This window comes from Morone saxatilis, unplaced genomic scaffold (genome assembly GCF_004916995.1).
Source record: "Morone saxatilis isolate NCDOM2014 unplaced genomic scaffold, NCSU_SB_2.0 Contig23, whole genome shotgun sequence".
Classification (NCBI taxonomy): Eukaryota; Metazoa; Chordata; class Actinopteri; family Moronidae; genus Morone; species Morone saxatilis.
In genome coordinates, this window is record NW_023339796.1 from 17586098 (window position 1) to 17599607 (window position 13510).

General features: G+C 42.9%; 2 protein-coding genes across 4 annotated transcripts; one reads left to right on the forward strand and one right to left on the reverse strand.

Moving 5' to 3' along the window:
• The first annotated feature begins 5632 nt into the window (after window positions 1-5632).
• Window positions 5633-10808, forward strand: ipp (intracisternal A particle-promoted polypeptide). Its single transcript, XM_035670237.1, has 10 exons — window positions 5633-5703; window positions 6103-6524; window positions 6616-6827; window positions 7059-7278; window positions 7418-7573; window positions 7952-8119; window positions 8213-8350; window positions 8781-8903; window positions 9090-9310; window positions 9402-10808. The coding sequence occupies exons 2-10, from the start codon at window positions 6185-6187 to the stop codon at window positions 9624-9626; spliced, it is 1803 nt and encodes a 600-aa protein (XP_035526130.1). The 5' UTR covers window positions 5633-5703; window positions 6103-6184; the 3' UTR covers window positions 9627-10808.
• A 1234-nt stretch (window positions 10809-12042) lies between these two features.
• Window positions 12043-13364, reverse strand: LOC118334352 (transmembrane protein 69-like). 3 transcript variants are annotated; one of them, XM_035670243.1, is made up of 3 exons: window positions 13276-13364; window positions 12935-12980; window positions 12043-12819 (listed from the first exon to the last, which is right to left on the reverse strand). In XM_035670243.1, exons 2-3 carry the CDS (start codon window positions 12971-12973, stop codon window positions 12103-12105), a joined length of 756 nt encoding a protein of 251 aa, XP_035526136.1. In that variant the 5' UTR covers window positions 12974-12980; window positions 13276-13364; the 3' UTR covers window positions 12043-12102. The 3 variants fall into 3 exon arrangements, with proteins under 3 accessions (XP_035526136.1, XP_035526137.1, XP_035526135.1); XM_035670244.1 differs by having other exon boundaries at window positions 13266-13363; XM_035670242.1 differs by having other exon boundaries at window positions 13175-13342.
• Between the last annotated feature and the right edge of the window lie 146 nt (window positions 13365-13510).

Below are 13510 nucleotides of genomic sequence, written 5' to 3' on the forward strand. Positions count from 1 at the left end.
CATAATCCATTGCTTGTCTTTCTTCTACACAGTCTATTGCTTTCACAGTATGCACACAAAAAAATATATAATTTATGGTAACCATGTAAAAAGATATTAGGAGTATTTTTTCCCCCAAGTAAGATAAGATAAGATATTCCTTTAATAGTCCACAATGGGGAAATTCCAATCTTACCACCACAAAGTGGATAGAGAAAAAACAAACGATATAAAGACACGTATACCAGACCAGTATGAACAAATAATATAATCCACCATCACTACCCCCCACACCTCCGAACTTACAACACACGCAACGACAAAACACACACAGATGTCTAACGCTACTCGACACAACACCGCGACACAACACAAAGCATAGAAAAGTTGTCTAAAATATACCGTCAGTCTGCAGTGGAGCCACTGTTGTCCGATGAGCTTATCCTTGGGTCAGCAGAGATAGGAGGCGACGAGGGCACTGGAGGACACGCTGTGGACAGATGGAAGAGAAAGGAAGCGATAAAGACAATAGCAGGATATGTGCAGGCCCTGTCCCTACTAGGTCTGGCCGCCGTTGAGTCACTAGAAAACAATCTGTCAGACCTACTTCAGTATATTCAAACGTTTTTTGATGTTCCTGGGAAAGGAATGCAGCTCATTTGGACTTCGTCTGCAGAACTTAATCACAACACCATTGTTGCCCTGGTAATTACACAAACTTTAGCACTAACTACAAATGAGCCACTACAATATAGTGACCCCCGAGGAGGATGACGATGCTGACCCCGGGTGACACCACCGCTGGCCCTCCGTGACCGGAGCAACAGGTGGCCTGTTTCCACCATCACATAAGGTCTGTGTTAGGTAGGGATTAATGAGGTGCAGAGGGCGGGGATGTACTGGGGGAGAGCCTCAGTTCCAGGCCACGGATTACTCCCTCTTACCTGTGTCAGCATAGAGAGCTGCGTTCGTGCTCGGCTAGAGATGGACCAGATGCAGGGGAGAGATAGATAGTTAGGACAGACTGTACCAGAGCTGAGTCACACTCAGGCTGCAGCGTGAGTGTCCAAAAGACACGGAGGAGAGTGGGTAGAGAAAGCGTGTGGGGTTAGACAAGACAGGAAAAGAGGAGGGACAGGAAAGAGTACTCACAATTTCTCATAACTCCTGTACAGGATGGTATAAAAAAGAAGGCTGGAAAGGTCAAACTGGGCCTTTTTGCTGCACTTCCTTTAACCTGAAACACACTCCCACCTGGCTTCAGCCCAAAACTATTTGCTTTGACAGCAGTTTAGTTTGCGCCGCTCAGTCCTATGTTCCTTATCTCGGTGAAATCTGAATTTAATTCATATTAAAACATGAAGCCCCCCCCCCCTCCACCCCACGTCTTTCTCCTGCCCATACACACAGTCAGTTTCTACTTCTCTTTCTCTTTGCTTGTCGCTCCTTTAAATTCATAGTCATTTTTCTTTATAGTTCCTGGCTGGGGGAGGGATGGGGAAGGAAGGAGGGAGAGAGGGGGGGCAGCAGGACGAATTACCTTTGGAGTCACGCCTAAAATACACACACCATGAACTGTCTCGCAGGCTTTCAGAAAGAGAGGTTTTCGCTTTCAGTTTAGCCGCAGCCAATCGCGGCTCTCCTCCCCTCTGTCTCCGTCCGATTCCACCGTTTCCACGCTACCCGCTCAGCCAATGGGAGGCCGGGAATGTGCCGAGCGTCGGCCAATCAGCGAGCAGTTGCTATGTTGGAGGCAGAATCGATAACAGAGGGATTTTTTTTTCCCTCTCTTTTTTACTAGCTCACATTATAGCTGGCTTATAGGCTGAAGGCAAGAGACACTGTTGCCTGCCAAGCAGCATGTAGGCTACGGACTGAACCATTAAACATACCAGCTCCACATTTTCTTCGAAGTCTCTCTAATACCACTGCCACAAAAAGAAGCTTAACAATGTGTCTGTATGTTGTGTTTGCACCTCTGCACGTATGTACGAATGTATCTATTTATTTAAGAATATAAGTTCACAGGTTTATCACCCACTGAGTTGTTGAGGTCATGGAAAAGCTAGAAAATTGAGATGGAAAATTGTTTCCAAGCCTGGAGGAATTATGGTAAATGGTGCACATCAAGTTTTAGAATGAAAGTTATGTTGTGAAAGTTTGTACTAAAATCTTTTGTTTTCTTCTTCAGGAACATATTTTCTTTAATATTTTGGCTATCCTTTTAAAGAATAGCCCAAAAAACAACATCTTATTACTTACAGTCATCACTACTTATAGTAGAAGAAGTACGGTATTGTATTTAGCGAAATGTTTAGGATGACACTTAAACACACTGGGAAGGTTTCTTATTTTGCTGATCTGTGTTCTAAAATAAAATCAAAAAAGAAAATTACATTAAGTCATTAATCCTGAATTGAATCAGTTTAGAACTTTAAAATAAAAGTGGCATTGGATGAAACAATTATACTGAACAAAAGTTAATATTGTGATTCACTGGATGCTGCTGAACCTAATAAGATAATGTGTTTATCTCAGTGACCTGTGGTAACAGTGGTTCAAGTAAGGGGCTCAGACCACACTGAGATGAGAGATGACAGCTCTTACAAGGGGATAAAATACAAACCATTCACCAGAAATGCAAAACCCAGATCCACAGCCAAATCAGATTTGCAGATAGCAGCTTCGGCAGGGATGGTAGTTGATCCCACCTCCTTGAAACAGGTAGAGCAGGACACTGACTCAACTCTAAAATAAAAACTTTCCTTTTGGATAAGTGCCCAACCTTTTGCATTCGTCCCAGTTCGACCTGCGACATACATATTGTATTTCTACATCTCAAGGAAACAAAATCCTCACTAATGATTTCAGCTGTAATAAATGAAGGACCTCAGCGTCTCTCGAGCTCTCAGGACAACCTCATTGCGGGAGTTCAGCTCTCAGATAGATTAAAAAAGCACCAGCCGGCACATGGCCAGTAAACCAAGAGGCACAGGACTGACAGACACCGGCTCCGGTGCAGATGGCAAAGAAGCTTCAGCGTACGAGTCACAATGCAGCTTGGTCTAAAAGCATAATACTGTTACTCTGTACACTGTAGGCGTAGCCAAGATAAGGAAGGGTTACAGAGTTCAAGTCCTGTCAGGTGAGGATAGGAGCCTTGTCTGGCAATATCAGAACAAACATGTAGACCAGATTAAACTTGCAACTACTATGAATTTATAATAAGAAGGGAGCAGTATTATGAACACAAAATATCCTCATCATACGACAAAGATTTTTACATTACAAGTTATGGGCAATATTATGGAAATAATAATAAAACTCCTACCACAGAGTGCTGTAATAACATGTTTTGCATTATGATTTAAAGCTAATTCTTAGGACTCTGAAAACTCTGAACTCTACCGACTCCCATAAGAACCATAAGCTGTCAATATCATCTCACAGTGTTTTTCTTTCCTGGTGAAAGCAACGTCTTGCCAAAGGACAGAGCCCTGATGAAAAGGTCAGACATACCCTGCACTTAAAGCAGAATGGTAATTATGGTGACCACTTTCCATAGGATGACCCTCACACCGTTTACTTTCTCTGCCACTACGTGGGAGATTCTGGGAGCAGCGCAAGCACTTCCCATCACCACAATGGAGAGACATGATGATCAGTGAAAATAATTAGCATGTTCATGACAAGCAAAAACGTGGACTGCAGGAGAAGTGACGAGTGAGAGACTACAGCCATGCCTGGCAATAAAAAAAAAGCACAATCACACTGTAACAGAAGCATATTTGCCAAAAGAAATCTGTGTCACTACATTCAAATTAATTTTAGCACCTCACCTACTTATTAAAACCTGTTTTACAAGAGACACCTGCCCAGGCAGCAGCATGAAGAACAAAAGGCAAAGAAAATGAATGACTTTCATATTACAATTGAAACACATAAAGTCAACACACTGGGGGGAAATGCGTGACATTCTGTCATTATGGTTAAGTCAAAGGATTTAGCAGAGGCCTGTTTTCAGTCGCTTATTTAAACCAACTCCTGACAGACATCATCATGCTGGACTAGAGAACATGTATGTCCCTCATGTATCATCCATTGAATGAAAGGACGCTGTTGTCACACTTCAATGAAACACCAATGAGGCTCTTGAATCACTAAATAGCACTGATAATTCACGACTGCTAAAAATACACGATGTGATTAACACATAACTCAGGCTTGTGTGGAAAGTGTCAGTGTTCGTGCCACTATTGAGAAAAAAATGTTGTCTTATTTGAGGATGAAGAATACATTTGCCTTCCAGATTTTCATTTTTTGGTTCTCTGATAAACACGTAGGCAGGTTTGGACTGTTTGATCAGCATTTAAAAGAGAGGGCATCACATTGCAAGTTAAAACACTATTGTTATTATTGTAGTTTACTCATGGAAAGATCTATGCTGAAAGTCCATTGTGAAAAATGAGGCAGCTGAATATGTCAGAAGTTAGTAACCTTAGTTGCATTACATGAATATGTTTTCTTTTTGATAATATTTGATGATAAAAAAAACTACTTAATTTGCCTAGTTACACTGTAATCACTGATTCTTTTTCATGTTCACAAACTCACTGTAGTCTCTCAAGGCAGACACGTAACATTTTAAGTTTAGATTTTTTAATTTCCTACCAAGATATTTGGCTGCAAATAAGAGGAACCATAAAGTGTGTGTTTGCTTTTTCAAAGCTCACTCAGTTCAGAAGGTTTGCCTTATAATGGCGTACTAAGAGTCCATTTAAGCTGCATCCCATAAACTAATTAATTGTTCAGCTGAGATAATGGCCATGGTGGATGCCCTTTAGGGAAACAGGACATACTGGAAATATAACAATACTGAGCAACAAGAGGGAAACCCAGCCAATTGTGTAGTACAAAGGGCGGCCAGGTTGGCACATATCTATCTTGAGTTTTAATAGGCCAAGGTTGGTGCCACCACATATTCTCTAGTACACCACTGGCTGTGTAATTCTGGGTGACACATTGAAACAGCAGGAAATACAAGTCGAGCGACAGTTACAGGACTTTTTCCTGTTAACTGTCACAGTCGTTTTTCACCTCAATTCAATGGACCAGACAGGTCTAATCGGCCCAAGCAGTGCTAGAGTTCTGTATGTAATAACAGGCTTCCAACATAATATTTAAACTAATTTGATGTCAAGCTACTGATTAAAACAAACTGGACTAGCCATTGCCACTGTCTAAGAGTAGGCTGGATTGAAGGCTTGGTCAAGTCTCCAGTGGAAGAGGTTACAGCCAACACAGTGGAGGATAGCTACATCTAAAATTACCATTCTGACATGCTAAGAATACTATGATAATTTACATGGCAGGTTTCTGTGGCTTGTTGTCAAGGACTCTCGTTTGTTTGGCCGCTTGCTCAAAGGCAACACTGCCATCTGGCGTTGTGTGTTATAACACAAATCTGGCGTGAATTATTGAGAAAACTGAGCAAAAATAATGAAGATGAACATTTTTTTTAATTTTTATTAAAAAATAAAATAAAAAGCCATACCTTCGTGTCATTTAAAGTGCTGTTTCCCAAGAGAGACAACGAGGGTCGTCTCGGGGACTGATTGGGTAAGACTGGAGATTCTGCCAGACCAGTGCAGTCGAGCCAGAAACATCGATTGACAGTCTGCAGGGCGACGGAAGTTGCCTGCATCCTCATCAGTAAACTTATGGGTAAGTCGCGGCTAAAAACAAGCTGAATTTGGACATTTCTTAACAACACCGTCGTTCTCTGTGAGGTGACCCTCTCCCAGCAGGGTTTGGTCGAGCAGTACAGGTGGTCTGAGTTCAGTTGAGCGTTTCACTGATGAATGTGATGGTTGTTGTTGGTTTGTATGCTAGCATGCCTGGCTAACTTCGGCGGCAGGTGTATTTGATACAGGCTCTATAGCAACAGAGTGACGGTCAGTAACTCACCTATGACTGCACTAGTGTGCTTTACCATGAAGCAGTCAAAAAAAGTCTCTTACATGTCTGTCGTATGTTGCTGACATTGCCTAATGTGTGTTGCTACACAGCAGTGAAGTGTGTCAGTGTTCTGGTGTTCATGCATTCAGCTCATGTGTCTTTCAGGCCTGTTTCCTGCTGAGCCTCACTAGAGAGGAGGGTTTGGGATTACTGGCCTCCATGTTATCACAGATCTGCCACCGCTGCCATGTCCTCCACCTCTGTGTCAACATCCACGTGTTGTGGTGGTGATGCTGCAGCTGCCATGGCAACCCAGGCGTCCGAGCAGGCTCTGCTGGCCTCAGACCGCTATGCCAGACTCATCCTGGCCCAGATGAACAAGATGCGGCTCCGCACAGACTTCTGTGACGTGGGGCTGAAGGTTGGCGGCAGGGTCTTCAGGGTCCACCGACTGGTGCTCGCTGCCAGCAGCCCGTACTTCTCGGCTCTGTTCTCTGGAGGGATGAGGGAGGCGGATAAAGAGGAGGTGCAGATCCTTGGTGTGGAGACTGAAGTCTTTGAGGTCCTGCTCGACTTCATATACACAGGTCTGCATCGATCTTGATAGTTCCCATCATCATGTTCCATAAAATCTGTGTAATTTTGTCTTATTTTCTGAATGGAAATGTTTCCTATCAGGCGTGATCAGTGTTACAGTGGAGAACGTTCAGGAGCTGATGGTGGCAGCAGACATGCTGCAGCTGAACGAGGTGGTGTCTATCTGTGGAGAGTTTCTCAAGGGCCACATGGACCCGTCCAACTGCGTGGGCATCTTTCAGTTCCTGGAGCAGATTGCCTGCATGGACATGCTGGAGTTCACTGAGAACTACATTCATGTTCACTTTCTGGAGGTATGAAACGATAAGATATGTTATTTTATCTCTCTGCCAATACTCCGGTGCTCCCCTGGTAAAAGAAAGCTAGATTTACATAAAATCTGAAACAAGGCCAATCAAAAACCATCAGCATTTTATCAGAATGGTAGTTTCATCATTTATTTTGCTAAAAAAACCACTTCAACTCACACTGTAATTTCCCAGTTTGATGCTTACAGATTGCCTTCATCAACTGCCTCCCTTTAGGTGTGTGTCACTGATGAGTTCAGGGGTCTGTCGAAGGATCAGCTGGTGAGGCTGCTAAGAAGTGAAGAGCTGAGAATTGAGGATGAGTACCAGGTATTCACTGCAGCCATGGACTGGGTTCTCCAAGATGTGGCAAAGAGGAAAAAGCATGTAGTGGAGGTGTTGGAACCAGTCCGCTTCCCTCTGCTGTCCCCACAGAGACTGTTCAAGTACATAGAAGGTAAGGATCACATTCTGCTCTCCCCCATTTAGATTTTACATACTTGACGATTTATATCCACAATTTAGCTTTTTAACTGATTAGATGCCACATTGTAAACAACATCTTGAAGGTTTTGTCATTGTGCGTTTCATTAAAGGTATTACAGACTTCAGCCTGCGGGTGGCACTACAAACTCTGCTGAAGGAATACACTGAAGTCACAAAGTCTCCCAAAGAAAATAAGATGTACAGTCAGCTGCAACCAGCCAAGATGAGACCCAGAAGAAAAGCCAGGAAATACCTCTACGCCATAGGTTCTGTTTCAGTTTCTGTGACCTGATGAATTTTGGTTGATGAAGACAGTTTAAAGGACCAGTGTGGAGGATTTAGTGGCATCTAGCGGTGTAGCTGCAGAATGCAACTCACTCGTTTCACCTCTTCTGGGCTACTATAGAAACATGGCGACCCGGGTGTCTGTAGATAAAAATGGCTAATTTAAAAAAAACCCACAATGATTCTTATTTTCAGTGATTATACACTAATGAAAACATCATCATTATATTCCATTTCTGCCAACAGATCCTCCTAAATGTTACACCCTGGACCTTAAATTAAGACGATAACTAAGATTTTTTCAAATAAGAAATGTCAGTGATGTCAGACTTAGACCTTTACTCGTTTCCTCATGGCAGGAGGCTACACTCGGCTGCAGGGCGGCCGCTGGAGTGACAGCCGGGCATTGAGCTGTGTGGAGCGCTTCGACACCTTCAACCAGTACTGGACCACTGTATCGTCCCTGCACCAGGCCCGCAGCGGGTTGGGCGTCGCAGTACTGGAGGGCATGATCTATGTGGTGGGAGGTGAGACAGATGAGGCCGCTTTGTGTTTGTGTGCAAGCCCAAAAATAAAAGAACCTCTTTTACCCCTGACACAAATGTTTTTTTTGTCACCAGGGGAGAAAGACTCAATGATTTTTGACTGCACAGAGCGATACGACCCAGTGACCAAGCAGTGGGCCGCTGTTGCGTCTCTGAACTTTCCTCGCTGTGGAGTCGGCGTCTGCCCCTGCCATGGAGCTCTGTATGCACTTGGTAAATGCCACAATAACAGTAGCGCCATGTTTAACTAAAATGTGCACAAACTGGTAGTTTAGTTTTGAAGAGGCAATCCACTAGTTTCACACTTTTAGATCAGTTTACTAGTCTTCAGTAACAGTGACATCACTTGACTCATCTCAGCTTGTCCTTGCAGACATAAAACTTATAACAGAACCCCTGTATTTCAAACTGGGGATACAAAAGATGTGGGCATATACCTGTTTAGGAAGGTTTAATAAAGGGGATCCAGTGTTTTTGGAGTTTGAGCCCTATAGGTATCGGGATACCTTGGCCTACTCTTCTTTTTCTTGTCTGTCTGTGTCCACCAACTTTATGCAAGTGCGATACTAAAGTGTTGTTACCAGCGTCTTGGGGGAAATTCAGACAGAAAACTTGACCTGTTTATTTCACTGTGCTACTTTAGGTGGTTGGATTGGCTCTGAGATTGGGAAGACCATGGAACGATACGACCCAGAGGAGAACAAGTGGGAGGTCATCGGCAGCATGGCAGTTCCTCGTTACTACTTTGGCTGCTGTGAGCTACAAGGTGTGTTCCTCCCGTTTAAAAAAAAAAAAAAAAAAATGAATGTGTATGATCCAGTGCAACCTTTGTAAATGATCTGCCTTTCTCAGTGTTCACACACAATTACAAATGCTACTGAACCCACATTCTCCCTTGGGTTTTCTATGATGAGATCAACACTTGGACACTGAACATGCTGTCGTCTCCCAGGGTTTATTTACGTGATCGGAGGAATCAGTGACGAAGGAATGGAGCTGCGCTCAGCTGAGGTGTATGACCCCATCTCTCGCCGATGGAGTGCCCTGCCCGTCATGGTCACACGACGAGCCTATGTCGGCGTCGCCTGCCTCAATAACTGTATTTACGCGGTGGGTGGCTGGAATGAGGCACTGGGTGCACTAGAGACAGTGGAGAAGTACTGTCCCGAGGAGGTAAAGCTGGGCAAATGTCAAGAGTCCCTTCAGTGACAAATGTCCTATCTGTCCTAACATTCTCCTGACCTATGCACTTTTCTGTCCACAGGAGAAATGGGTTGAGGTGGCCCCGATGTCTACAGCTCGGGCAGGCGTGTCAGTGTCAGCCGTTAATGGGCTGCTGTACGCCGTCGGAGGGAGGGCCGCCAGCAGAGACTTCTCTGCCCCAGTAACGGTGGACTCTGTGGAAATCTATGACCCTCACCTGGATACCTGGACTGAAGTTGGCAACATGATCACCAGTCGCTGTGACGGAGGGCTAGCTGTGCTCTGATAGCCAGAAATTGTAAAAGTTCTGGATCAGCGCCTGAATCATCCCAAAACTGCATAAACTGAAGAAAAGCTGCACCTTAAGAAACACAAGAAGTGTGTTTCCGTCTCAAGTAGGCTTTCACGTTATCGTATATGTTATTTATACATGGATCGGACATGTTTTTCTTTTTCTATTTGTCCACAACATTTGACATTTATTGAACAGGAATATGACAGCAAATCCAAAACTGGAAAACTACCAAAACTGTTTCCACTCACACTGTTACACGACTCTTCTTCATCTCTGTTTTCAATTTACTAAATAATTTTACAAGACTATCAGAATGGCAACACACTTGTTTTCTTCTTTTGTGTATTTGAAGACAAAGTGATCCTTGTGATAAGGATATTGTTTCACAGTGGAGGAGTTCAGTTTTGGATGGACCAGAGTTTTTCACTGTAAGAGTCCTGTGGGGACGGCGAACACTGTTCGTGGATAATATGTGAAAGCACTGTTTTTTTAGTTGGTTTTCTCTTTGTTTTTCCTCAAAGAAAAGTTTGAGCTGAGTGTATTGCTACATGGAAGATTTATCAAACCACTTGAGCCTATTTAATAATGGGACCAAAGTTCCATGATAAGTGATTTCTGTAATTAATTATAAACTTGAACAGCACACCACTGTTGTCACACCAGTGCAGTTATCATTCAGTGACCTTCACTGGATTATTTTTGTATGTATGATACTGTAAATAGTAGTGCCTCTCCACACAAGTGGAGATTATTCCATCATTTGACTAATCAGTGGCGTGTGAATTTACTAACACTTTGATTTCATTTGCATTTCAACTTCCTGATGTTGAGACACACAACATAATTATTAGAACACAATGCACATGTTTAGGAATGTGTTTACTTTTTTTTATGGTAAGTGGTAAGTTATATTTTTTCTCTGGATGTTGGAGGTCGTCACATTTCTCTCATGTACTGTTAACCCTTCGCAAACAACAGAATTTTAATGTTACACAACAGTATGACATGTTTTATTGGTTGCTTTTCAGGCTAAATAAACTTCACAACATTTATGTGTGTGTTGGGTTTTAAATGAACCAGAATACTTTGTGTCTTCATTAAGATAGTTCAAACTGAATAACACAGTAGTCCTGTAAAAACGGCGATACATAGTTCTTTTTTTTTTTTTTTTTATACAAGCCTCTCTGATGTACTGAGCGATGGTATGCAGGGTTGCTTGGTCTGTTATGACGAATCAGACTAGAATGATTGCAGTCTTTGCTGAACACTGCAAATGTAAAGTTGCTCTACTTTGTGTACTGTTTAGAAAATTACAGTATAAAGGGCCACTGTAAACATCACACTGAGTTTGTACATGAAGTACAGAACAAACACATGCTGAGTTGACTATACGTTTGCTAGAGAGAGGAGGATTTTCTGCACTGTGCAAACAATTTACAGTAGCAGCACTTGCTCTGTAAGATTACATTTGACATCTCACTGGATTAGTGGCTCCTTAATACAGTTCGTCTGTTGTCATCAACTCTCCAGTGCCCTTTTTATTAGCTTCTGCAATCATCTGTTTATCTGTTTGGCTGAGGTCTGCTACTGTAACGCATCAAGGCTGTTTTGTATAGATGTGGCACACTTCCAAGACGAGAGCTCTGCCACGAAAGTCTCAGCAATCCTGGATTTACACAGAGCATTTGCATCGAATGTCAATCTCCAGTAACGTCTTGACCTTAAAGGTTGTGATGTGTGGAGTATAATATCTTTACGTTTACAGGTCACTGTTTGATGTACTGGAACTCCTCCGAATTAAACCAGTAAAGAGGCAGAGAGAGACAGATGAGTGAGGATGTTTGAGAACAGTTAGCATTAACAACAGAACTATACTGTACTCATCTTAAACAAATTAAGAAAGCAGCTTACGAAACTGCATACATTCATTTAGCTGTGGTTTTGACTTGTATCACTTGTTTGCTATGGACCTTCTCCTTTGTGTTCTTAATAAAGCCATTATTACTGTGTGTATTATTATTATTATATTCAATTTGGGAGTACACACAATGAAAAGGTATTAAAACAGACCTAATAGTCTTTAGCATCGGTCTCACATTTGACATGTAAAATTGCTCTTTTTCAAAACCATTATATTCAGGGATACGTTTGTCTCTACTTTTCACAGCAGAAGAATGTATGAACAACTCAATTTGAATTTAATGTGCTTCTACAAATGTTTTCTTATACATAATAAATGTTTGGATATTTTAATCTAGATTCTCACAAAGTAGAAATGTCTGTGCCACATGTATAGTATACATGGAACATCTGTCCAAAAGGTATTAAATCTATCATATAAGTAACAAAGGAGTTGGTGTGGGTTGGTGTACAGCATGAACAAACCAGACCGTCTGCAGAGCTACACTTATTATTCTACATTTTTATTAAAGTCCATGTGGCTCAAAGTACAAACTGTCCTTTTAAATCAGTTCTGAATCTCTCTGATCTTCTTCTCAGTGCAGAACTTTTTCATTGTCAGTGTAGCCACCAGTGAAAAGGTGGCGACCAGGGTGAGGATGGTTCGCATTGCTTTGAACCAGGAAGGGTAGCCAGGCAGCAGGGTCAGGTCATAGTGCAGCGAGAGACCCAGTCCCATAATAACTACCAGGGCACCCTCTGCAATATTGTCCCTGCAGAGCAGAGCCAGCCAGGCCAGAAGCGAAGGCACCACACTGTTGCCTAAATTCATCCAGTCAGGCTGAGCAGGACTACCAGCAGGGATGGCAAACCCCCAGCGGGAACCTCCAAGGAAGGAGACAATAGAGGCTCCGTAGACCACTTGAGCGTATGCCAGTTCGGGGTAGAAGGACTGTGTGGCAGCCATCAGGAGAGGGGCGGACAGGAAAGGGATGAGCCCAGAGAAACCGAGGTACAGAGCTGGTTTGGGAGCCTGGGCGAGGGTCCTCAAACTGAAACCCCCTTTTTTATCCGCTCTCTCTGAGGTGCTTTGCGAATCCCCGTGGCAGAGACGTGAGGCAGGCCAGCTCAGGGGCCTGATGCTCAAAAACCTGCTGGTGGAAGTTAGTCTGGATGGCATTAACCCCGAGGAGGCTGGACGGTGGAACAGCAGCTGAGCTCTGGTTGTGTATTTCACTGTGTTTGGTGCTCTGGTTGTCTGCTGAAGGCATCTCCACACTGGAACCTGAGAACGAAATAATCATAGAAGTGCATAAACATCATGACTTCTTATAGTAATATAATGCTTGCACACGTAGTAACTCTATTAGTAAACAAGCGTTATTGATCAACAGTCTTACCCCAGAAATGATGCATCTTCCAAACGCAAATCTGATCATTTTCGATCTGAAAAAGACACAATTAATTAGTAATAAACACTCCCCATAGCACATAGCAACCCCCCCCCCCCCGNNCCCCAACAGGCTAACGTTGGTGCTGCTAACAGCTAGCATACAACCTCTTATAGCTACTTGCTCAACCTGACGCAATACATAGCTAACCTACTGTAACAATCAAGAAACCAAAGATGTTGCAGTTACCGAAATGTTAGCCTTTAATTGTTTGTATTTCAATGGTTTGCCAAGGCCATTACAGGCACAATTACACAGAGTTAATAGTTACAAAGCTAACATTAACTCGCCAAACTTAAGGTCGTTTGCTGGCTCCCATTGTATCGGTGCTCCATTAAATGCCTGTCTCCTGATCTTCCAAAGCTGAATGAGACTGGTTCGGTTATCGACTGGCTGAGCTGTCGGTGGCGGGGGGGGGAAGTATTAGGTTATATTCAAGAAGGGGAAAATACAAATATAAGTCCTACAAAGACTGTGTTCTACGAATATTTAGAAAATTATAAAATAGTAATTTCAAGTATGGAC